At 38.1% G+C, this 27595-nt stretch overlaps 1 protein-coding gene across 1 annotated transcript; it reads right to left on the bottom strand.

Annotated features, from left to right (window-relative positions):
* On the bottom strand, window positions 1-27344 carry LOC140232171 (mismatch repair endonuclease PMS2-like). The gene is made up of 24 exons (XM_072312312.1): window positions 27292-27344; window positions 25857-26003; window positions 24605-24691; window positions 22764-22866; window positions 22333-22435; window positions 20418-20498; window positions 19469-19557; window positions 18848-18926; window positions 17559-17656; window positions 16404-16503; window positions 15202-15286; window positions 14234-14313; window positions 12718-12941; window positions 12129-12184; window positions 11178-11848; window positions 10159-10252; window positions 9395-9497; window positions 8486-8579; window positions 7642-7715; window positions 6025-6125; window positions 5110-5216; window positions 4199-4303; window positions 2690-2725; window positions 1-1998 (listed from the first exon to the last, which is right to left on the bottom strand). The coding sequence occupies exons 2-24, from the start codon at window positions 25987-25989 to the stop codon at window positions 1936-1938; spliced, it is 2766 nt and encodes a 921-aa protein (XP_072168413.1). The 5' UTR covers window positions 25990-26003; window positions 27292-27344; the 3' UTR covers window positions 1-1935.
* Window positions 27345-27595: the final 251 nt, after the last annotated feature.

Here is a 27595-nt window from a genome sequence, read left to right as displayed (position 1 = left end):
TGAATACCAGTAATTCACTTTATTAATTTTGCAACTCCCATGACATTATCAAATTCTTACTACCTTGGGTATTTTGAAGTGTGGTATATTTAGAGTACACATGACAGCAGAATTTCAGCAAAAGTTAAAAAATATGGTTCAAGAACTGTTATCCAAGTTGTCGCATGTATGCAGTGAGAACTGTAAGAGAAATGGTACTGTGACAGTACAATATACAATGTATTAAAAGCTTCTAGTTTGGGATCATGTTAAATTGTTTGTATTCTTTTATATTTCTACACTTCACATTTACATAATGTATTTTCAGATTTAAACTTTGCAAATTCTTTTTCTTTAGAACCTGATGACATCATGCAGTATGTGCCAACTTTAATGTACTGTATTACTTCTTTTTGTGCATACACTATCAGTGTATAGTGTTCCCTTTATTCTCCAGTCAACCTCATCATTTGAATAAACATTGACTCACAGTATTTACATGTAAATGACACTTAATGCAATATTATATACCACATTAAATTCATGGTGACACTGCATTGTCACCCTCATGAAGAAGATGCTCCTGTCGAGTCATTACAAATATTTTTTGGTCATTTACTTTTTTCCTGACTCTGTACCCATACTCAAGTGGCAATGTAGATGTTTACATCTACAAGTACATGTACAAAGAGGGTGAAACTTAGTATACAAGCAATTCATCTGTACACACATTTGTTATTCTCTCAATGGTGCCCAGTGATAAGACAAGAGATCTTTTTGAAAATAAAGTTGTCCAAATATTTGTTGATTCACAATTACTGATTATGACTGTGTAGTTTAATCTGTATTATGCAATATTTTTATAGAAATCCAATTGTAAATAAAATGAAGATTATGGAAAAGGTGATACAATTGTACATTGTATTGAGCATGTCATTACTCAGATTGTTGAAGCATTCATGTATGATGTGTTGCTTGAGACCTCCAAGTGCTTTATGTGTTGTCCTTATTCATCATGGGTCATCAAAAATTTGTTACTCCATCAAAACTTGATACAGTACATTAGCTTACAGTTAGAGTACACCTATTGTGATAAGATCACTGACACAAAATCTTATTGCATAAAGTACTAAAAATTACTTCCAGCCATTTTCTATACAGCACCAAAAAATAAGTACATTTGTACAGGAATAAATGAATAATTTGACAAACTGGCATATTTTTAGTTGGTAACCCAGGGTATACCAATACCATCTCATATGTTTTGTTCTTTCTCAACTTCATGATTACTAATAACATGAAAAGAACTGCTACTCTGTACTAAAATGACCGATGAATACTTTGGCACTGCTAGTTCAAAATACAACATGATGATGGTTCTTCAAGGTGCAATGAATTTCAAGCATCTACATGTACATCATTTTTCTTCTGTCACTCAGCTATCACATGGATAAATTTGCAGCACAGGCTCGTTTTTACATTGTATTAGTACAAATCTCACAAAATGATTTGAAAGGTTTAGATTTTAGACACTTAACCATGTTCTTAACATGATTCAAATTCAGTGCATGCCTGCTATTCCACTGCTATGAAACAAGGACAGCTTATGAATACATTTGTGTCTGTCGTATGAAGAAAAAAAGAAAAATGTCTGTGTCTTTCATTAGGTGTAAAAAGAGCACCATGCAAAATTTTAAAATGCAACTTTATCAGTTTCGGGAAATAGTTGACACATGAAGATCATTTGGTGGCAAAATGTGGGCAGCTTTGCCTCCCCAAAGTGACTGCACGATGCTCTTCAGTAAGTGATAACCAGTGGGTGATCAATATCTCCAAATACATGTACATGTATCTCCAGCTCTCTTCTGGTAGATGGGTTTTTTTCTAAGCCACCATCAGTCCAGCTGATTCACTTCTCTCCGCCCACTTTTGATTTCTGATCAGTAAACGATGCCCTCAGTCGGGCATCATGTTGAGGTTGAAGAGGTGGCGCATTGTTGGTCGTCCATGGGGACAGTTCTGTATAGAAGAACCATGGGAGCGGGAAAGAGAATTTGATTTGTTTGTTTCTATCCATCAGGGAGCAGCAGGGAATCTGCATAATCTTGCCACTACAGGTCAGACTGATAAAGGAGTATGGGACATTCACCTGACATTGTTAGATGTCTATACGACACATGCAATTTACTAATACATCGAGACAAATCACCGGTGTACAAAATAAAATCAAATGGTATGGATAAGTGAGTGACGAATGTCTCGATGCCACACCAGATAGACATTGAAGAAATACATGAATTGCTTTGTATGGTTCAGCTGCTCACCGAAAACATTCTCTCATACAACATTATGCAGGCAGACATTAAAAGCAATGTTGTAATTTACAGAAGTTCATAATGTAATACTCTCTTTGTGCGTGTGTGTATCATTCAAATGAATAAGTTTCTTATTACAAAACATTGGAATATTTCATACGCACTTTCAGACCAGCATTGCATACAACCATGGAAAATTATATTTCTTTTTAACACAATCTTTTTTTTTCACTTAAAAAAAAAAAAAACCCAAGACACATTATAGACATTGGTAACAAATCTCTTTTGTGAAATATGACCCTGAAATGCTGAAAGCAAAGCTTACAATTTAGTATTGATACCATGAGTTGGAACACAAATCATGCATTTGGGACAAACGTGTTGGCAATACTCACCCAAGGTTGCTCCAACTCCCCCATGTGACAAACCAGCTGCAAAGAGAACAAAAAAGATGGGGGTTTACTCATGAAATAACTCAATAATATAGCAACACCATAAAACTGCATATGATAACTACATAAATGAGACTCACTGACAAATTACTGTATACACCATATATTCTGCAAGGTTATTACACAGCAAGTTCGATGCTATTTGCAAATTTGACAACACATGAAAATATCAACTCTAATCCCAACGTGAATGCAACATGCACACACACATTTCTCTGTACATTTCTATACTCCACAATAGCAAATTGAACCACTCGCAAAATTGTCGGGAAGTCTCAATTAGCAAAATATTATTAGACTCACTTAATATACATGGTATATACAGTAGATATCTTTGCATGTACTGACATGAGAATATAAAGAGCCTCCAAGATTTCAGGGATACAATGAACTTTTGTTTATTGTGCACATAACACACAAACATTTCCCCAGTGGCCCTAAGGAATTTCCTCGATTCTGATATCTGAATGTAGGCAGTCCTGCAAATAAGTCTTATATTAAGGAAAGTCGACACAGGATCTGAGAGAGTTGTATTTCTCAATTGTATGTGTATTCCATTAAACCCTTATTTATTTATTTTTTGAAGGTCAAAACTGAGAGAATATTTAGTGTCATGTCATTTGTGTGCATTACCCTTCAGTAGTATAGTCCAGTTGTGCTGCATTGAATGCTGTCCCAATCCACTTATAATACTGTAAAAGTGGAAATTTTCGCGGTGTTAAAATTTTCGCGCATTTTGCGCAACCAGAAACTAGCGCGAAAATAAAAGCATGCGAATATTTTTCCTTGCCGTATGTTCCTGTAGGCCTATAACTTGGTGTCTTGATTCCAAGGAATTAAAAACACGTGAAACTCTTCTCACCTGGCCAAGCGCGAAAAATTAGTCGCACAAAAATATCCACTTTTACAGTAATCTATTTTCCATAAAGAGTTGAAATATCTCATGAGATACCCCTACGTCTCAAATCTGGACAGAGTTGAGCAAAAATGAATAAAACAACATTCTAAAGCTCTTGATTCTAATCAAGCAAACCATCCTCTATTGGGCCAAGTTTGTCCAAGTTTAATGGTAGCAAGAAGGAAAATATGTGATTATGGCACAACAGAATACCAGGCCACTATCAGCTAACGAGTAATCTGCTTGGTACCCAGATAAAGCTGCACAATTTGGAGCAATGTGAATATCTTGTCAATGTCAATATCTTGACCAAGGAACAGTACATGTGGGTAGAGTTGGATTGCGTATATTGGAGCCTATGGTCGTCCATTTCCTTAACCCTCAAAACTGGTCGACTTCAAAAAGTGGAATACAATCATTCAAACAGAAACTGTGCCTATAAATAATACCCCCAGGTGATATAAAAAGTTACATCTAGGAGGGCTTGAATCCATGACCCACTTATCAAGCATAGTGACAAAACCACGAGACCGTGCCACCAGGCAACACGTTACCTTCTTCATCTCTGCCTGGTTGAGCGCCGTGCCGATCATGATGGACTTGCGACATGCCCTGGAGGCAAACATCTGCCTCACCCTGGTTGGTCTGCAGGACACGCCCTGTCCAGCCGGGGGTCAGAAACAAAAACATGTCGTGAAGTGACCACCACAGAGGAACCAACATTTCATTGATGTTTCTGTGCTACAGTTACAGTCTGTGCCATGTCTATAGACTTATTCGACTTTAAAACGTTGAAACTTATGTCGGCCATCACTGGTTGAGGGGGGGGGGGGGAGCTTCCAAAATAAGAAAAAAATAATAATCCAATGGGTTATACAATGAGTTAGGTGCATTGCTATGTCTGTGCATAAATCAACTATCAAGGCATGCCACAACCTCCTAATTATGGCTGAAATAGACACTGACATAAAAAACAGCACCCGAAGCAAATGGGTCTATTATTTGTATACAGTTGATCTTACAGGACACCACAAAGGTTATTACTTCTGCAACTGCTTTGTCACAAACTGTAGGGATATGTGAATTATACAACAATGAGAGTGCTGTTATCTCTCTATTTTCATCTTTAGGAAAGATAGCTGAATGACAACAACAACAACAAAAACCCTGAATTCAAAAAAGTCTCTACAAGCACAAGAAAGAAATCAGGAGAGGGTACTGTAAAACATGATATATTCGCTGCATGAAATTTTTGTGAATTTAATTGCCACTTGTATTCAATGCATATAGTGTAGATAAGAACTTTCACATGCATTTTCATATAACGAATCTTGGCTCTCGCAAAATTCATGAAATTAACATGCGTGCCGATGTTTCTCATTTTACAGTAGTTAAAGGTTGGGAACAAGGGAGAAAGGTGGTAAGAGACCAGAGGAGATGACAGGAGAGACCAAAGATGACTCACGGGAGCATCACTGAGCATGAAGATGAGCTCATCGATGTCATCTTTACCAAACGTCCAGTTTCTGCTGGTTGGCTGGGAGACCAGTTTGATTCTCTGGGTGGGGGTCCCTGGCAAAGCGGAAACATAGGAAAAATTTTACAGCACAAATATTGCGCTGCAACTAATACAAAGTGCCTTACATCGACGTTAATAATTAGCATCAAATTGATCAGTGTTTCAGCGTTAGCCATGACAAAGGAAATCATGGGCATACATACTCGGGCAGATAACAACTCGACAAAAGAACTTCATGAATTTGAATAATTATGTAGTACCCGCTGCAAACTGCAAGGATTGGAACTAGCACTGGCTGTCGGGCGGAGGCTCAGGGGTCTAGTGGATAAGACACGTGTCCAGAGATCAGGAGGTTGTAGGTTCATATCCTGCCCGGGTATGTATGCCCATGATTTCCTTTGTCATGGCGACTACAATAGCACTAATTCAATGCTTATTTATGTCAATATAGGGCATGGTATTGTGGGAATAATATATAGCTAGTAATACAAAAACACCTATTTGCATTATGCAGAAACTAGAAGCACTAAATCCTCAAAGAGAGGAGCAATGGAAATTGATTGCATTGTACTAAAAATTGAACCTTTGCCTTCCAACTGATGCAACGGTCACAAAGATTTAGTGTCAAATCCAAATAGTGAACAGTCATGAGTGCCACGGTACTTTTTAGTGAATGTCACGCATTGAGCAGTCAACCATTAGAACAGCAAGAATCTTTGATGGTATTATGCAAAAGGGTTGAAGTTGCAAAGAGACGGGTCACAAACTTACAAGAGCTACAGGAAAAACAAAAACAAAACCCTAAATAAGTTGAACTCCATAACCCATGTGAAATGCAAATCAAGCACATATCAATCTCACCATCTTCGTCAATGATGAAATCGAATCCATTCTTCTTGAAAATGTCTAGGTTGTCCATCAGGATGGATTCATTCACAGCAGTCAGCTCCAGCTGCAAGGGTCTACGAATCATGACAATAGAGAGCAATGAAGAAAGGAAGCTGTACACCACTAGAGATCTCACTGAACCGCCCACACACACAGATATATGCATAATTGCACCCTGCACTGAACGACTGAACCGAGTACGCTGCACAGACAAGGCTCGTTGTACGTATGTAAAGCACCACAGTAAGAATTCAATTAAAAAACTGCCCACCATCTGGCGGGATGGGGCTTTGTAACAAAGTTCTTTCAGGTATAGTTAGATCTGGTGGTACAATTAACTTTTAAGTGTGTGAGATAGTTAAGTATTAGACCCTCAAATTTTAGCACTTGTATTAGAGAATGACTATAGTGTATAGATACTTTTCTCACAATACCTTTGAATAAAAGCGATTCTACTGTTGTTCCCTTCAAACTTGAAAGTAATATGTGATGTTGACCAGAAAGTGAATAGACTTGAGCATGTCATATACATCTTTTGGAACATATTATGGGTAAACATATTAGGTAAAAACTAGATATATCGCTACGGCGACTGATATGCCTCCGCCATAATGCATGGTTCTCCTAATAGGTCTATAGTACAATGTCTTGACAATGTGTGATGACAGTTTCACACAATTGGCAAAATATTAAAATGACAGGTTTGCCACAAATGTGCTGAATGTTCACTTTCCTAGAACTAGGTTCAATTGGATGAATGATTAAAATGTCAGAGTGCAGGTATTTGGGGAACTGATGATTTTTACTTGACTTTTGACCCTTTTATAAGTTTATGCATTGAGTAATTTTCAAGGTATTGAGAAAAAGTATAATTTCAGTATCAAATGGGAAAATAGCATTATCTAAACCTGGCCTTTGACCTTTGACCTCACAGTTCCAAAGAGAATCACTGTTAGGTTGAACATCCATATATATGTAAGTTTCATGATGATACCTTGAGTTACTTTTGAGATATGGAGGAAAACATGCAATTCAGCACTTGACTTTTGACCTTTGACCTTTTGGCAAGAAACTTCCCACAGAATATATATTGGGTAATACATGCATACATCGAGTTAAAAAAAAAGAAAACAAACCTTCAGGCATTGCATAAATATAAGGAAAGTAGTGATATTTTGAGGAGTTGACCTTGACCTTTGACCCCCTGACCTTTGACCCATGACCCCAACTTCCCTAGATAATCACTGTCCATTGGTACAAGCATATACTAAGTTCCATGAAGATACCTTGAACCATTTGTGAGATATGGAGAAAAACATGAAATTTCAATTTTTTTTTTTCACAAAATAACCTGTGACCCTAAAATCCACACAAAGTATTATCCCCCAAGGATATACCCTCATACCAAGTTTGATGTAAAACCACCACACGGTTCTTGAGATATCGACAAAAACAAAACGGGACGGACGTACGGACGTACGGACGGACGACCCAAAAACATAATGCCTCCAGCCACTTCGTTGCGGAGGCATTAAAAAAAGAAGAAGCAGTATCAACCGTTTTTGTCTGTCTCTCTGTCTGTGTACTCACTGGATGAGTTTTTGTCCCTGCAGCACAGTGTGTTTCTGCAACGTCTCAAAGTTGAACTTCTCATCAGTGGCATGCTAGTTGGAAGGAGGGCAGGCAAATCAAAAAGAAAAAAAAAAATGAAATAATCACTCGATTGAAGCACATCACTTGGAGACTTAATCTTTAATGATATATTCATTACATTATCTGGTTAACAAAATTACCACCATCCTTTCATCCTGAAATACATATTACAAAATTTCACATTGTGAGCTCATTCTGCTTAATCAACTTTATTTCTGGTACTTCCAAAGACTATTACCTGGACAAATGGTCATATATGATGGGTTCAAACTACTTTTAATACGAAACAGGGCTTCAATCAGTTGCAAGGATTGCATGCTACCCTTGATACCAGGGAAAAGCAACTGGCAATGTCATCAATTTCAGCAAAACTGGCCGGTGACCAAAGACAGGAACTGGCTCATAACAAACCAAGTTGTGCCTAACTTCATTCTGCATTCCAGGCTAAATTGGCAGACTAGATTCAAGGGGGGAAGTAATCAGACAAACATCTTGGCATTTTTCACAGACTCTGTTGCCCCTATTAATTCACATCCACATCAAGACACACTTCAGTATAAAATTTAGTTTAGAAAGAAAAGAATGGTTCAGTGGATTGAAAAAGATATAAATGGATGGATGAGAATTGGATTGATAAATGGAATGACAATGAATGAATGAATGCCCAAATGATTGATTGAATGGGTGAGCGAATGAATAAATGAATGTGTGAGTGAATGAATGAATAAATAAATAAATGATTGCATGACTGAATGAGTGAATGAACAGCAATAATCTTTACCTGATCGATGATGAAGAGATCCTGTCCCAGTTTGGCGATGATAAAACCAAGATTGAACTGACCCAGAATCTCCATTTTGGCAAACATGTCTTTGCTACAGACAGACATATTGAAAAGAGATAAAACAAAAATGTTCAGCAAGCAAAGGATCATCATCATGTGAAAAGCAGGACTTAAAAAGCCACAAATCTTGGACAGTGACTTGTAATTAAGTTTGGTAAAAGTAAGAAGGCAAATGAATGAAAAAGCAGTTGTGACATTTCACTACATATCAAACATGCTAGTGGTTTTATTCATTATGTGAAGTACTTCAAATAAAAATTATGCACATCACTTGGTGGTCTGCACAAATGTTTCATACTGATATCTAAAACTTAATCTGCACCACTAAAACCTTAGGAAAATAGGTGTGGACATACAAACACAGGTGGATGAATAGATGCCTGTCCCAGATTTCGTATAGATTCACTGATTCATGTAATTTTGTGTTAAAACTTGCATGGATGTAGTGGCGGTAGCAGAGTATGCAACCCTTGCGTATTGCAATAGGAATTTATCAATATTTACAATATAAAACAGTGATATATCCTGTAAAAAAGCATCGCAAGTATAAGCATTTTTTTCCCCTGTAAGACACATACTGAGTATGCAGGGCCGACAGCGATGCAGAAACAATTAACATTTTTATCATGATATTGCCCTTTGCAACATGATATCAAAAGAAATACTTAACAATTAATTTTTTTCAATTTTTTTTTCCCCTTTGCAAAGTATTGTATCATTACTACATTTGATGAATAAGACAGCAAGATGTTTGCTGGTATTTGGTGTTTAGTTTGAAAATATTGCCCTAAGCAAATCAATAACTGTTTCTTTATTTCCCTCTCCACCTCCAAAAAAATGTCTGACCTGATCTCTCGTCTCAATTCTTCCTCTGCAGACGTATTGTCCGATGGAGCGATCTTGGCCCGAAAGGCTCGGCCAAACTTGGCCTGGCTCAATTCTCCAGATTCTTGGAAAGAGGACAAAATATTTTCAGTCTTACACGTGACAAGAAACAACACATATCCATCACAGTTAATATAATCTAATGCTACAAAATAAGCTACACAGTTGACACTTTCAATGAAGTAATGTGGCACTTCTAAGAGCTTTACAGCAACTGGCTCTTCCTCTTTGCTAGATTGTGTACTAGTCTTTTCTTCAATGCATAGTTCTGAGGAATTATCACAGAATTACTGTATACTGTCACTGTCACTTTTCATCATTCATGACAATGGAGAAATCATATAATATGCATACTGCAAGTAAGATTCATGTACCAGTAAGCAAATCACTTGAGGGAACACAGTCTTGATGGTAAAATACCCAAAATATCATTACAAGTACAAAAATATAATTGTAACAGTCCCTCATTTCTTATTCCCATAGATGTACACTCTACCTTACCTTATCTGTAGTTACTCTGTTTTCTAGCTTCAGTCTACTCATCTACCTCTAGAAAAGATTACTTGAAAGTTAGCATAGTATATTAAAAAGAAAAAAGTACGCTGTAAAACCATTTATTTTTTTTGGCCATGTTAACAGATTTTTGTTACCAAATCCTTAGGGATTCTCTAACATCACAGGAGGGTGAGGTATACTAAGCAAACTGCTTTGATTTGTGAAGTTACCTTCCTTCTCAATGATTTTCCTCAAGGCAGCAATGGACATGGGAAGGGAGACCTCTTTCCTCTCAACTGACGATAATGATGGAGCGCCCTCATCCTTGAATGAAAAAACAGGATTCCACAACATATATTTTTTCATACTTGCACTTCTACATTTCAGCAGCTAGTCTAAATCCATGTAACATCTACTGCAAGTGCAATTTTACTCAATACAATCATTGAGATGAAACCACCACCTAAACTTGAAAACATTTGTTTAAAGGATATTCTACTCAAGAGCTGTCTTTTTGCTTGGAAGAAATACAAGACTGTCACCTAATTTGAAGCCTTTTATTTCACTAATTCAATCCCCCCCCCCCCCACCCTCATACCCTGTCAGCAGCATGAGGGGTGGGAAAAACATCTTGTGACAGGATGTTGAGAAGAATACTGGTATTCCCAAACATAAGTTAATTACCATTCTTGCTTGACAGAGTGAAGGAATGTGATAATCTCGCATTGGATGAAGTTCAAACACGCTGATCACGCAGGTCATCTTGATACCGTCACACTTTGGTTTTATTGGAGTTGTTTAAGAAACAAATAAATTCGAAAACAACTGATGACAGGATAACAAAACCTACTATGCTGAATGCAAGGTCTTGCTGTATCACAGTTCTCTATATCTCCAAAAGTCTGAAAAGTATCAAACCAAATAGTAGGAAACTATTCAGGTTGGACTTGAACCAATGGTCTCCTGATTACTAGACAGATGTCGCAACAATTACAAGGCTACCAAGCTTCCGCCCAACAGCCAGTACTGTTTCTGATCCCTTATAGCAGCAGGTACTGCATATCTATTCAATTAATGAATTTTACGATGAGGTTTTTTTTATGGCTATTACCAAAACATTGAATAATTGGTGCCATTTCATGTCGATGTAGGGCAATTCTTCACACAGTTAAAAAAAAAAAAAAAAAAAAAAACTTGACGTAGAATTCATTTCATTGAACAAGGAAACTAGGAAGAAAAACTTGCTCACTGATCTGTGGAAGACCACTCCCTTTGTCTCCTTCTCCATCCCTCCATCTTCTCCTTCACACCATCCTTCTTCTGCCATTCCCTCACTCAACTCCTGGCTGCCATTGTTCAAGGCTTGCCGGCTGGAACCGGAGGATCCCGTTCCGCCGCTGCTGCCACTGACGCCCGTCGTCCCCGACGACACCGACTCGCAGAATCCGCTTTCGCTGTCCTCGGCAGTTTGCTCCGTCCCCGACACATGCTTGCCTTCACGTTCCAACGAATCCAACCCGCTTGCAACATTCTCACGTGCACTCTCCTCACATTTGTCTGTATTGCTCCGGTCAATAATACTGTCGTCTGGGTGAAAATCTGTGGGTGTCCTACTCTCGGAGGGATCACTGATCGACAACACTTCCGATTCCTTGCTGGGCCCAGGACTTGTCCCATCAGACTCAGATTCGGGAGTGCCCTGATGGCTCTCAAACACGATTCTGCAGTTCAGTTGCTGGTGGTCATGACTTTGGCTTGATGCTGCTTCAACTTCACCATCTTTCTGTAAGTACTGGGAAGTTCTGCTCTCTGGAATATCACTAGTGTCTATACTCTGAGATATTTCTTCCCCATGAGAAACTTCAGGAGATTTGGAGGAAAGGGTGCCAGATGTGCTGAAGAAGGTGTCTAATTTTGGCTCTGCAAAGGTGAATATATTTGTCAAAAATGTCGCATTATCAACACACCATTCTAAAAAAGACACTTTTTTTTTTGGGGGGGGGGGTTATAGAAAAAATGACCAAGTAGACTTGCATTGATATTTCTCTACTTTATATAACTGCATTTATTCACAGCTCACAGAAAGAATTTGAATCCAAGAGACAACATTACAAACATTACAAAGTTACTGATGAAAATCAACTTTTATTTCAACATTCTCTTCACTGGAGAAGCTGTTCAGGGATTTTCTTTCACTTACGTTTGGATTTTCTGTCTGACTGCTCTTCATCACGATGATTCGCATGAGCAAAAGACCTGATGGAATAGAACAAATAATCAGAACACTGTGTCACAATCGTACACTCAAATACATCAAAATAATCATTACTGTCAATATAGAATCATGCTTTTTTCTGAACAACTAAAGTCCTTATTTTTATTAACATCATGAAGGGAATCAAACAGATATTGAATGACTGTCGCTGCAGAAGATGACCTACAACAGACACATGTCACAACATTTCACTGCTAATCAAAACACACAAACGTGGGTTTTGACATTTTTATGACCATTTTCACACTGGCTGGGTGGTATGCAAACAATCAGGTAAAGAGAATGTAAGAAATGAAGGCAAAGTCATAGGCTGCTAGCAATTGTCACTGCTAAATTTTAATGCAAGCTTAATATCTAAAGTGAAGCACAAATCTTCATGGGAAATTTGGTGAACATATACATTTTCAAGGGGGGAGGGGGGAGGGTATACTAGGAGATACTTGTCATAGGCATAGTCAGCTCAATAATTGCTTTATACATATCTTAGATATGATACCACAAAAGCAAGAGTTACCTTTTCAAAGAACTTAGATTTAGTTTGAATGCTGCCTTGCCATTATGTCCAGTCAGCTGTTGACCCAGTGGACTCTGGCCTTGCTGGCTGGGGCCACTGCCAGATTGGCTGCCCCGGCCAAACATACTGGACAGGGAGAGGCTGGACGGAGTGACCGATGCCATGGGCTTCTGGTTGACCTCGTACGAAGATGACCGAGGCTCAAACATCGTCTGAAGTGATGCCTAGTAAATAATGACAGCACAACACTATAACTGCAGTGACTTACAACTGTGTAGTGATAAAACTGTACTGGAGATGCTCTCGAAGAGATGAATCCATTCTAATTCCTGAATGTACTTATTCTTCTTTAACAGCTTTCCTGGAGGTAGCAATGGACAGTGGAAGGTGAAAACTGGTGCTTCTCATTGTGAAGTGACATCATAACTTAGGATTGGATATTGAACATGGCAAAGGGAATTCTCTTTTTCAATCTCTGTATTCTGTTTTTACAGGTTGAATAAAATTCCTTTGGATCAGTGCCCTAACTGGCTTGCTGAAAGTTCAGTGAGTGGCTGTTAGCGCATTTGTCTTTCATGTCATATTTCTTATGTCATGAAATCTGTGAAAACTATCAAACATCTTAATACTTTTCACAGGCAATTTGTGGACGAAAGTTTCACAGTTTGCAGTGATAGGTTGTAACAGCTGAGCCCTGTTTATGAAGAGTTAGAATTGATTATAAAGTTGATTTCTATGATAAGTCTATGGCAGCCTGTGTGTCAAGAAGTTTAAAGGACAAGCTCACCTTCATTAACAAAAGGATTGAGAGAATGTAGCAATATTAGTAGAACACATCATTGAAAGTTTGAGGAAAATCGGACAATCCGTTCAAAACTTATGAATTTTTGAAGTTTTTGTGCAGTCACCGCTGGATGAGAAGACTACTGCAGTATATGATGTCACATACGTACAACAATATAAGGAAAATATAAAAAGAATTTCACAAAATTTCATCTTTTGAAAAAAGTACACATTCCCTTGACTCGTTACTGACATATGTTATGGGTAATATTATTCCCATTGCCTTTAGAAAGAGGCAAGTCAAGTGTTCTTTTATTATGCGAAAAAAGTGAAAATATGTTGAATTTTCTTTACATTTTCTTTATACTGTTGTACTCATATGACATCACGAGCCTTAGTAGTCTCCTCATCCAGCGGTTCCAACCCAAAAGTTTTAAAAATTCATAACTTTTGCATCGATTGTCCAATTTTCCTCAAACTTTCACTGATGTGTTCTACTAATATTGCTGCATTCTCTCAATCCTTATGTTAATGAAGGTGAACTTGTCCTTTAAAATCGATTTTATCTTTTGATAAAACAGGGCCCTATTCAACAAATTCTTGAGGCTATCATGAATCACTACATAAATGAGGCATAACAAATTCTGCTCCTGGAACAAGATATCGAAAGTCCGCACTGAATTGTTCATTGCACAACAAAAAGAGAAGAGTGAAAAACAAAATTTCAACACACCTTCAGGACGGCAAGGAGTGTCTTCTCCTCTTGCACCAAGATTTTTCTCTTGTCTGGAGTCACGTTAACATCCACTGCATCTGCAATAATGAAGAGAAAATCACAGGGCATATGACTGATATATAATTACAATGCACTACATTCATTCTCCTTTTCCTGAAAAGGAATATAGCAGACAGAAATTTTTTGATTTGGCTTTTTTTTTTCTCCAGTTTTAGTTGCCTCTCTCAGATGCAATTGATCTGACACTTTGACATACATAACTTGGACGGCAAATGACATCTATAAGCAGACGCCATTAGAGGGAAGAATAATACTTGTTAATAATGGTTGCCAACTTTATTGCCCAGGTGAAATTTTGGTAACCAAGAATTATTTAGATTCAAATAGCAGAAATTTATTTTGATTTAAAATTAATGCAATTATTATATCAATGCATAATATGAAAGCTGATGGTACAAAAGCTAGAGGAAAAAATAACAGTACTAAAGCTCTGCTCCAGACACAGGTATGCACGAATAAAAACTTTGAGAATACTCATGCAAAAGACTCTAAAGAGGTATAACTTTATTGAAATGTACGCAACTTCTGACATTTTTGTATTACCTTAGGTAATTTTTTACCGAGATGGAAATTGCACTGATATCAGTCAAGATGTAAAATAAAAACACTGCGAAATATATCATTTATACAATTGTTGCAATGCACATTGCAGCAACAGTGCATCTTGAAAGTGAACAAGGACTGTCATTTCCATCCAATTACCATACATGACACCTAGCTCATATTTACTCCATTCTTGACCTCTTTGTTTGTTTGTTTGTTTGTTTGTTTGTTTGTTTGTTTGTTTGTTTGTTTGTTTGTTTGTTTGTTTGTTTGTTTGTTTGTTTGTTTGTTTGTTTGTTTGTTTTGGAGGGAGTCATTTCTACAAAATTGCTACTAAAGGATGAACAGGGAATATGGCAAACCTTTGGCCAGGGAGATGTCCAGCACAACAAAGGGATACTGATGCCTGTTGTACATGTGGTACACTTCATTGATCTGCTTGCTCACCTGTTTCAAGGGAGAGAGGTCATTATATGATGACATAAATGGTATCCCGGGGTACCAAACAAAAATCAGCCATTTTGTTGAATTATTTATTTTTTTAAAAAGGTTGTACCCTGGGTGCCAAAAAGAGGAAATTATTTTGGTGCTGGAGCTAGCGCGCGCTAGCCACTGCACTGCACTGCACTATAAAGTACACGCTAGTGGTATCACAGCGTGCCATGCATGCATAAACATGCAGTGGCATGGGAATGACTATGTACACGTACACTCAGTGCATGCATTTTTCTCTGGCTGTCCTCGAGTGGACGTGAGGTGGCGCTACACAACGCGGTTACCCGGGGTAACGCGTGATGCATCATATGCACAAGGAAACCTGAAGTGTGGATGCAGAACATATCTTTTCCCAGCATTCACTGTCTGAAAGTTGCTGATGTCACGCTTATGTCAAGAGCAGGTAAACATTTATCTTAACTTTTGAGATGTTGTAATTTGATGCAGCTGGAAAATTAACCTTGCCATTCATGTAAGATTACCGTGGTATCTGATAATTTCATCTGATGGAATGTTCTCTTAAGGTGTCTACATCATGAAATTGAGGAAAAGGTCATGCAATGTCTTTGACAGATTCACACACAGCACATTTTCACTGATCTCAAATAGATGAGAAAGCAGAAACACCATCACAATTTAGAACTATAAAAGAAAAATAAAAGCAAGTTGTTATATAATACAAGCATTACAATTCAAATCAAACAGGTGTTAAGATTTCTGTCTAGCACTTTCAACTGTTTCTGATTGAAGCTGAAAGACAGAAAATTGGTGAAAAATACATCATTTATAAATACTATCATTTTCCAAACAAAATAATCATACAATATAACTTTATTCAATTTGTCAAATGCTTTTTCTTGCTAGGCCTTCTAAGCAATAATCATCCACTTTGTAATATAGAATGATGATCCTTGTAAAATTAATCATACGTAAATGAAGAGGCATAACATATTTGATTTCATAGCCCCTTTACTGTTGATGCAATTAATGGATACACAATATAATGACACATATCTTCTCTCACTATTGCAAATTTCAGCATCAGAAACAAGTTCTTGATAGGCGTTACCTTCGGGAAGTCGCAGGGTCGCCTGTTGATGAAGTAATACTGTCTGTCTGCGGCACTCCTCCCCTGTCCGTGGTCAGACTTTGAGATGAAGCCTGTCATACTGAGGTGAGGTAGTATTTCATGAGTTCAAGGGGTGTTTCACAAAGACTGATTTCAACTTTAGTTGGAATTGGTTTATACCTTGCCATTCATGCCCCTTGTGCCTGGCAATTACTGTATACGCCAAATATTTCGCGAGGTTTTTATTTTCGCGAATTTCGAGAGTCAGCTGCTATTCGCGAAATTAAAAACACGCGAAAATATTGACTCTAATGCCGATATGAATGTGACGTACGCGTAAAATACCTTTTGTCAGAAAGTCCCGATTCGCGAAAATTTAGACTCGCGAAATATATGGCGTATACAGTAGTACCAATTGTACTTCAGGGGGTACTCCAATTTCACAAGGGGTAGTGATGGCCATCCATAGCTTGAGTGTGATTGAAGTCAAACTTAGATGTAAGTGCATCTATGTCAAACACCCCCTGGGATGCAACCACTGTAAAAAACAAAGACCAAGTTTTGGGAACACGTTTGACACAATAACTCAGATGGGAAAGGGAACTTTACAAAGAGCATTCAACAAAGAGCATTGACTGAGAACACATTACACAGATACACACACTTAACCCATTGAGGACGGACTGCATTTCCCATAGACACCTGCCCGAGTATACAGGATACGTCATATATTTAGGGAGTCTAAATTTTCGCGAATTGGAACTTCCCGACAATTTCATGAGTGGTTAAATTCGCGATTGTGGAGTACTGTACTGAACGGAGCAAATGTATATGTGTACGTCACATTCATATCGGGATCAGAGTCATTATTTTTATGTGCCTTTAATTTCGTGAATAGCACCTCACTTGCAAAATGTGCGAAAATAAAAACCTCGCGAAACATTTTGCCTATACAGTACTCGGGACTCCTCCTCACTGGGTTAAAACAAGGACAACACTGCTTTTAAATGATGGGATTATGTACTCAAGAGGAGGGGTGACTGCAATCATCTAAGATATGCTTCCATAAGGAAAGATACATGAGGCTTTAGGGGGAACTACTGATAAACACGGCAATGAGTAGCAAAAAATGGGAGTAACTCTGACACAATGTACCTGAAAGGGATTTTGCCAAGTTTCTCGGGTTTAATGCCAAACTCCTCACACATCTCGGCCGTAGGCTCACACTGGTTGAACTCAAGGAGACTCTGCATCTGATAAGTTCAGAAAGCATGAAATAATTCTTTTATTCTACCAGGGCTTAGAACAGTCACGCATCAAAAACAAGATCAAGGTGCTGCAAGGTGCACACGAATGCTTTGCCAAGGACACGAATGGCAACAGGAGGATTATAGAAAATGTCCTGCAAAATGAAAGGGTGTATAGATTCTGAGAAGGAAAGGGCTATCAAAAGAGTACTGGACTTTGAAAGGGCTGGCAATGAAAGGGTTATAGAAACTGCTCCACAAATGAAAGGGTGTATAGACTCTGAGAATAAAAGGTTTATCAAAAGAGTACTGCAATTTGAAAGGGCTGGGAATGAAAGAGTTATAGTGGTCTGTAAAATGAAAGGGTGTATAGACTCTGAGAATGAAAGGGTTATCAAAAGAGTACTGCAAATTGAAAGGGCTGAGAATGAAAAGGTTATAAAAACTGTTCTGCAAAATGAAAGGGTGTAAAGAGGTACTGAGAATTGAAGGGTTATCAAAAGGGTATTGTTATTTGAAATGCTGGCAATGAAAGGGTTATAGAAACTGTTCTGCAAAATGAAAGGTGTATAGACTCTGAGAATGAAAGGGTTATCAAAAGGGTACGGCAATTTGAAAGAGCTGGCAATGAAAGGGTTATAGTGGTCTGTAAAATGAAATGGTGTATAGACTCTCAGAATGAAAGGGTTATCAAAAGAGTACTGCAATTTGAAAGAGCTGGCAATGAAAGGGTTATAGAAACTGTTCTGCAAAATGAAAGGTTGTGTAGACTCTGAGAATGAAAAGGATATTTAAAGGGTACTGCAATTTTAAAGGGCTGGGAATGAAAGGATAATAGAAATTTGTACTGAGGTACTGAGAATTAAAGGGGTATCAAAAGGGTACTGCAATTTCAAAGAGATGGCAATGAAATGATTATATAAATTTGCACAAATGCGTATTCTAACATTCTCGCATTAACACCTGCCAAGTCTGGTGAAAATCTGACCATGCATTTTACAAGAAGAAGAGATGAAAATGTACAATTAATGCCCCACTTTGGACTCTAAATCTGAAATAAATATATTCAAATAAGAAACAAAAAAAAAAAATACAGGAATTGTAGATTGTACACACAGGAACACTCACACAATGATGGAAGGATTTCCAAACAAAGAAAAGAAGCAAAGAGGCAAGATGGAAGGGAATGATACTCACCTGCTTAGAGCCAAACACATTGGTGATACTGTCCTTCATAGTTGCTGTCCCATTAGTGGATACCACCAGAGATTTCTTCCTGATGGCAAGAATCAGAGACAATGGCACATTTGTTATATTACAGTTGTCACAAGGTTACTCTGTATTTTGCTTTTGGTTTTTGTTTCTTGCCAAAATATCCTGAGCATCATTTGAGGAAATGCATACTGTCAAGCGAGGAATGTTCTTGTGCATTTTGATTTCGATGATTTCGCGAGAGCTAAGATTCGCGAAATCAAAACACACATGAAAGTTCTTGTCCACACTATACACATTGAATGTTAGAGGCAACTTGCAAAAATTTCATGCTGCCAAAAAGGTCGACGACTCCAAATTGCAAAAATTGTATGTCTCGAAAATATCGTATTTTACAGAAGTTAAATTCAGAAACTGCCCTGCAGCATAGTGATGAGAGAGCGAGCAAACAGGCTGGTGACAGCATAAACATAACCTTCTTGGTGGAGTACTACATAAGACATTAGAAGGGAGAGCAGTAATTGGTCGCAATTTATGGGTAGTCAGAGTGCTCTATAAGACTCCATTATCATTATTAATTATTATCAAAATGTAAATTATTGTCACCCGTTTCCAGTCTGGTTGGTGCACGTCAGCTTCACTCCTGATGCAATGATGCAGTATGCTTGAAGGACTTGGACCATCTTGGTGAATTCCTGATACAAAACATTAAAGGCATTGCTAACCATTTGCAGATAAAACAAAAGCCCAGCTTTAGTACTTCAAAAACAATTCTGAAATGTGAGTTAGGGAGAGAAAGAACCAGTGCAAAAAAGTTACTCAGTACAATCAGTGTTAAATATTGTAAAATATACAAAATGTGAACAATAGTTACAATAAAATTGTTTCTAGACTAAACTATCTACAGTTATGGTTTAGTCAGAAATAGAGTAATATCTCCGTATATTTATAGGCTTTATCACAAAGTATTTATACGGTAGGACGTTTTGTGATACAACTGACCTACACATATGCATCAAATGTGATAACTGAAACATTTTTTCATTACTGCTCCTAAAGGTAAACGGTACCTTTAAAATACAAACAATATCATTGCCGTACAGATGGCTTGGACAAAGTGTTCTGTGCTGGCAGTCTTCAATCACTGTATATGATTTTGTCATAAAGTAACGATAAAAACATACATCTAAGGGACTTCCAATGTGCCAAAAATGTATCTTCCTATGATTTGTGACATGAACAATTAGTTGAAAGAATTCAGAAATGCTGCTAACAGACTGAAGAAATTGATTTTGCAACTTTTACTGAACAGTGTACTGAGGAAATTCTATCAATCACATTAGGACTGGAGAAAGATAATTAAAAAAACAACAACAAAGAAACAACATTAATGATCACGCGTTTCATGTGATTATCCACGACAAAAAGACCCCTTTTCAGTACCTACTTGAAATACAAGAGAAAGGTTTGAACCACCCTTACTCAGATGAAAGACATTATTTTTTCATATCTTTATTTGTCATCATTAAGAAAATGCGTTCACACTTATTTGTACCTTCTTCAAGTTCCTGAGGAATTCTTTGTGTCTGACGGGTAGAGTTGAGAACAGATTCTGGAGCATGACAGTGGTACCTTGCTGCAAAATACAAAATGAATTGGACACCACAAGCTAGGACTCATACTGAAATTAGTTATGACTAGGTCAGTGTACAACACAAATTCACCGAAAATTCTAGCTTTACACAATCATTAGTTGAGAACTCACAACATTCATATTTCCTAGAAAAAGCCTGCATTCTAACTAGTTAGTAAGCTATTATCATTAGTTACTAAGTTACTCTTGATTAACTTGACGTGATATCATTGTTAGTTTTGTTCTGGATTACTGCATTCCTGAATGATAAACCAACCAATGGATAAAGGTGGATTGGAAATTACAAACATTATGCAGACTATTATGTGATTTTGTAACACGGCATGAGATAAACTCAAGCATTCACTGCAAGAGTGAAACTAGAAATGTCGCTATGGCGACTGGTATGCCTCCGCCATAATGCATGATTCTCCTAATAGGTCTAGATAGTACATGTGGACAATGTGTGATTACATTTTCACAAAATTGGCAAAATATTAAAATGACAAGTTTGTCACAAATGTGTTGAATGTTCACCTTCCTTGACCTAGGTTTAATTGGATGAATAGGAGAGCATGTATTTGGGATTTAAGGACTGTAACTTGACTTTGACCCATTCAAACGTTTATGCATTGAGTAATTTTCAAGGTATGGAGAAAAAGTGGAATTTCTGTATTGAATAGTAAATTGTTACCATTTTCATCTGGCCTTTGACCCTAAAATTCATTAGATAATCACTGTCAGGCAGAACATGCATAAATATGTAGTACGTTTCAAGATAACCTGAGCCACTTCCGAGATATGGAGGAAAAACTTAGTTCAGCACTTTCCCTTGATCTTTGACCTTTTGACCTTTGAGGCAAAAACAAAAGAAAAAAAAAACTTTCCAGAGAATCTCTATTAGGTTATACATGCATACACCAAGTGTAAAAAAAAAAAATAATCCTGCTGGCATTGCATAAACAAGAGGGAAATAGTAAAATTTTGAAGTGTTGCCCTTGACCTTTGACCCCTGACCTTTGACCCCATGAACCCTACATTCTCTAGATAATCACTGCCAGTCAGTACATGTAAATATACTATGTTCCATGAAGATACCTTGAACAATTTCCAAGGTACAAAGAAAAAAGGTGAAGTTTTAATGTTTTTACTTGACCTTTTGACCTTTGACCTTTGACCTCATGACCCAAACTTTCACCAGAGAATCTTAATCGGGTAATACATGTATACACTAAGATATGATGGAAATAGTGAAATTTTATGTATTTGACCTTGACCTTTTGACCTTTGACCTTGAGCATGTGCACCCAAAAGTTGATAGGCACAACTTCACCCCCTAATACACATACATGCCAAGTTTCATTAGGATACCTCAAAAGGTTTTGATAGTTACCCTGTCCACAAAATTCATTACGGACGGCGGAAGGACGGACGGACGGAAGGACGGACAACCCGAAAACATAATGCCTCCGGCACCACTTCGTGGCGGAGGCATAAAAAAATACTTTCTCTATGCTTACAATTGTCTCTACAGAACAGGTCTTCTCAAACAAACTAAATACTGTATACGCCATATATTTTGCGAGTCTACATTTTCGCGAATAGGGAATTCCCAATGATTTCGCGAGTGGTTAAATTCGCAATCGTGGAATCCTGTACTGAACGGAGAAGTGTACACACGTACGTCACATTCACATCGGAATCAGAGTCAATATTTTTCATGTGTCTTTAATTTCGTGAATAGCACCTGACTCGCGAAATTCACGAAAATAAAAACCTCGCGAAATATTCGGCGTATACAATAATACAGGCACAAGTGACTTAGCCATCATAATACCTGTCTTGGGCAGGGAGCTTGCTGGAGGATCCGTCCATCGTGGTCATAGGTCAACTTGGCCCCAACAGCGGCAGACTGGTGACATGTCACAATTATGAGATCACTGTAGCAGAAGGTGAGGGTACAATTGGTGATTTTAGAGCACTTTAATGAGAGAAAGCTTTGTCCCAAAATTGCTTAAAACAAGCGGCCTATTAGAATTTTTGCCAAAATGACAATTTCTAGGCAAATGTATGTATATGCCAGGCTGATATCGATGAAGATCAAATATAAATGTTCATTGAAAATTTGTTTTTCAACTGAATGGCCTGCTAATGATTAAAAAAGAAAATAATAGCCCTAAAATTCTACTGAATGTTGTGTTTCATACAATCTTTAGGACTTGGTGGTGAACGTATGTTATGTGGACTGACCAAAATGAAAGATCATACCTGAGGGCACACAATGAGCTAAGAGCTTCTCCCCGGAACCCAAATGTGTCCACCGTGCTCAGGTCTGAGAAGTCGCTCAGCTTGGACGTATGATGCTTGAGAGCTGCAAACATAAACAAACAGGTGAATCCATAACCTACAAAATTCATACCAACACCATAACAACCAAAGACACAAGCATGAAAATAAACAAGAATCATAGTCCTTGATTCTGATTACTTGCACATAGTATTTATCTAGTCATTCTTTTGCTTTTTGTTTTTGTTTTTTTTTTTTTTAATCCAGGGTAGCCTGGGAAAGTGACGATGACTCAAGAATATGTCACACATCACATGCCATTCCATGCATGTCTGGGTGATTAACTTTGCTACAGGCTTTCTTTTCATTGAGGTTTCATCTGCCTGATTACAATCTATGATTAATCATATTCATGTGTGAAACTGCTGTCGGAGTAGGCAATCATCAACTGGTACAAAAACTGGATTGACTAATTATCACACCTTCACCTGCTGCCTCTGAAATGTTTATGATTCCTCACAGATGTGGAAATATGGCATATCCATTTATCGTAGGCTCTGGTTAAAAGTATGTCCATTTAACACAGAGAAAAAAAGAAAACTGCACAGGTGATTTACTAATTTAAGTTTGAATCCAGTACAGTGCTTCTATATATGGAAAATTGCATGTGTATATGGGTGGAAATGAGTTGCTGACTTGGTGGAGGTCTGCACTCTCCAAGTGCTTTTCTAGCTACAATAAATATTGTTATGAAATTGCTCATAATCACTTTAATTAGTAGTATTGTTACAGGCAGTGATCATGTCTTCTGATCATGTGAGTAATCAGCTGACACACGTGTATGATTACGAATGTTTGTAAACACTGTAGTAGTTTTTGTATTGCAGGTTACATAATATTAATGTTGAGCTGTTCGCGGTATTCGTTTCGCACCACAGATTCATACATGTAATACAGGTTGAGTTTTAATGTCATGTAAATATTAAGGTCACTGAAGCTGATGGAAATTACCACGTGTACCAGTGTAGGACAGAAAGTTAGCCCATGTTAAACTATATTGGCAGCATCAGTCGACAATCAGACTCCGGTAGAGAGGACCGTTATAGCCTTCTCAATGTTCCCGTCCACGGTCTTGGGAGAAAGTGCTTTCCTTAAGATAATTATTCTGTAATTAATCTGAACTAAAGTGCTTAACAGCAGAGTAATCTGGGAGATGCCATCCTGCTAGCCTGTTTCCCTCAACGACGATGACAAAAATAATTCAAGTGACTTGGCCAGGCAAACCACCAGGTGGTCAGAAGCCAATGCCCACCCGCGAGTGCTACATGGCAACCAGTGGGAGCCACGCCGACGTCAACCTAGGGCGTCCAGACAGTGCGAATGGCGACCAGCACCCAGCGGCCAATGCCCTTCTGTCCAGCATAGTCCAGAGCTGCAAGCCGACCTGGGATAGCATCGTCTGCTGATTCGTCGAAAACCCCGTTTCTCGACACGTTCTCCATGTGATAGCATCTAGCATCACCTCCCTGCCACGTCACAGACGAGTTGGGCCCCGACATCGGTTCTCTTAGGGTAAAACCCTGGCCAGGTTTTACATTATCCGTACATTTGAGTCACCTTTCGTTGAAACGATCCCATGTAACATTGAATTGTTATGGTTAATTTCACTGTTATGCTATAAGCAAGAATGATTATTATGGCTGAAAACTGACTGTAAAGCAAACTCCTAATAAAACTGTGGAAGATTTATCTCTTTCAATTCACTTAGACTGCCTTGCATTCATTTGTGTGAACTTGACCGTAACAATATCATTATTTCTTACTGAGCCCCTGGAAGTTACTCTCCTCTACTCCAGATCCGTTGTCAGACACTTCAAGAGATTCGCTGCCATACTCCTTCAGCTTGATTTCTGGCAAGTGAACAGTGTAGAGAAGTGAATTTAACAATAATAAATAAAAGAATGCTTCATTTATCAGAACATATCATAATGACATATGATAAACAAAATACTGCATCTCTCAGCTGGCATGGCAAGTGAAAGTGATTTAATTCTTATCATTATTATTCCCTGTACTCCAGTGTGCATACTTGTGCTTAAATGATAGAACATTTAAATTGGCAAAACAAAAGTGCACGACAACTTTTTCTGTGTATCATAATTACTGAGTAGTGATAGCATCTAACTTATAAATAACTAGAGAAGCACTCTGAGAGCGCAGACCTCCACCAAGCATGCAGCTCATTTCCACCACTGATCTTGTTCTTCCATAGAGATATCAGTGATTTTCACCCATACGTACTTATAGCATTGTGTGCTGAAAGTCGCCCGATTTCCCAATATAGAAGCCTTTCTTACGTCATAAACACTCAGTTGCACGGCGCGTCTCGCCCTAGCAGAAACTAGAGCACGCACTTTAGTGCGGGCATGCAAACCTCAAATACGCGCAGCCTGAACTCCCAAGTTCATTGACCCTACCTGCCAAAATATCAAAAATCCTTCATAAATTCCCCCCAAATTCTCGGATCACTACCAAAATTTAATCACTTGTTACTTGTATCATTCTAAACCTTTCCTGCAAGTTTCATCCAAATCCGTTAACTACTTTTTGAGTTATTTTGCACACGGACAAACTAACTAACTAACTACTTTTTGAGTTATTTTGCACACGGACAAACTAACTAACTAACTACTTTTTGAGTTATTTTGCACACGGACAAACTAACTAACTAACTAACAAACAAACAAACAAACAAACAAACCAACGGTAACAAAAACATAACCTCCTCCCTTGGCGGAGGTAATTAGTCTCATTTGTCTATGTGCAGAAATCAAAACTCTACTACCATCTGTTTATGTAGACATGTCTGTGTCATTGAGTCTGTGATGTCACAAATCAGCATGACAAACCTAAATCTATTAGTCAGTTACCAACAAATATCATTATGGTAAAATGTTGAACATTTAAACAATGCATTTCCATCACTTATAAAAATCTGCACTAAGTAATACTGTCAGAGTGACTGATAGGGTGGATTTGGACCACGACTGCTTGTTTTATCTTCAGTGGACTCACCAATATTAGTTGCTCCTGCATCCAAACTATTTTCTACCAGTTCCTTGATGGCCGTGGCCAGATTGAGAACAACCTGGCCAGAACAGATCTGATGGACTGACCGCCTGTCAATTGCCTTTACCGTGCCAGCCATGACTGGGGACAAACCTGGTATGGTAAGGAGGAACAGAGAAATGGAATTTTGTTCAGAGAAAGGGGTACTTGGCGGCGATAATATTTGCACTTTCGTACTTCATGGTATCGTCATTCAAGCGCTTATTATATGCCACAACAAACCCTAACCAAGAAGAGGAGGAAGAAGAAGAAGGAAGAAGAAGAAGGAAGAAGAAGAAGAAGAAGAAGAAGAAGAGGAAGGAAGAAGAAGAAAAGGAAGAAGAAAAAGAAGAGGAAGAAAAAGAAGAAGAACAAGTAGAAGAAGAAGAAGAAGAACAACAACAACATCAACAACAACCCTAACCCTAATAATAATAGGACTGTGTAGCCTGACCAGATGCCGTGCTGGGCTGTGTATAGTTAAGGACCGAGGAGTAGTGGTCTATCTAAAGCAAGTTACCCTTGATTCAACCGTTTTCATGAATACTGTACGAGCTGAAATTTTCGCGGTGGTCTTATTTTCGTGAATTTCGCGAATCATCTTTGAACCACGAAAATAACAACGTGCGAACAGATAAGCACAGTTAGACCTCGCAACCGTGAAATTAACAACACATGAAAATGTTCTCCTAGTAGCAATTCGCGAAAATATCTGTACGCGAAAATTTCAGCTCGTACAGTAGACCACTCTTACGAATAAAAATTCCCTGAAATTCATGAATAAAAAATGGCGCAAATCAAGTGCGAAATTCAAACTATGCAACTACCTCCACACATGTTTCAAAGAGCACAACAGTGGGCCACATCGCCAGACCCCTGAAATCATTGTCACAACCCTCCCAGGTCAGCTCGCATAAGCAGTTCAACGGGTAAGTAACGGGCAAGTAAAGTTGCATAGCAACACTTATAGAATTGTTTCATTCCAAGTTTCGAAGTTACTATTTCTAGACCTAGTCCGTTTATTCAATGATTATGTGAATTTTTTAATTTATACTTTGTTATCTGTTCATCTAATCACGAGTACGCGTGCATTAAGTTAATATGATTCATTCACAGGTCTGAGTTAACCATTTGCTATTGCACTCAATTTCTTCAATGTTGGACAGTCTGATTCCGAGTCATCTCATTGGTTTCTGGATAAACGATACATGTTAAGCAGTAGGTGGGACTACAGGATCAGGACGAGGGAACTGAAACTGAGCCAATAATCTGATAATAACACGTTAAAAATAGCGAATACTCCAACAAAATTTCTACTTTGCACAGTCTTTACACTGAAAAACATACTTTTAAAAGCTGTTTCTTCTATCCTTTTTCATCGTTCAATTGCTTCATAATTTACCTTTCTGGGTCACTGTCTTCACGATCGTACTTCCCGCTTGACACGCTACACGATTCCAGCTGTGCGCTTAAATTGGCAGTATGCTGCGCGCTGGCGCGGCCACAGAAAATATATCTGTGGGCGCGGCGAGCGGTGGTTGGCGGAAGTAGCGCCGATTACATAATATTCTATGCTCTTATGCACTCTTCAACTACTACTATGCCAACAATCATGACATCGATGCAGGTTCCCATGCATTGATTTTGTATCTCAAGTGGTATTGCTAAAATACATGTAGAGTGACTTGTTTTTTCTCTTGGGGCGG

Source organism: Diadema setosum, chromosome 8, assembly GCF_964275005.1.
Source record: "Diadema setosum chromosome 8, eeDiaSeto1, whole genome shotgun sequence".
In the NCBI taxonomy this organism is placed as follows: domain Eukaryota; kingdom Metazoa; phylum Echinodermata; class Echinoidea; order Diadematoida; family Diadematidae; genus Diadema; species Diadema setosum.
This window is presented reverse-complemented; position numbering and strand designations above follow the sequence as displayed.

Coding starts and splice junctions, on each gene's coding strand:
- LOC140232171 (XM_072312312.1), bottom strand. CDS start 25,989: ATGGCTGGCACGGTAAAGGCAATTGACAGGCGGTCAGTCCATCAGATC. Junction 22,867..24,604: donor GAGTAACTTCCAGGGGCTCA/GTAAGAAATAAT, acceptor TTATGTTTGCAG/CTCTCAAGCATCATACGTCC. Junction 10,253..11,177: donor GAGTGGTCTTCCACAGATCA/GTGAGCAAGTTT, acceptor TTTTCATTCAAG/GATGAGGGCGCTCCATCATT.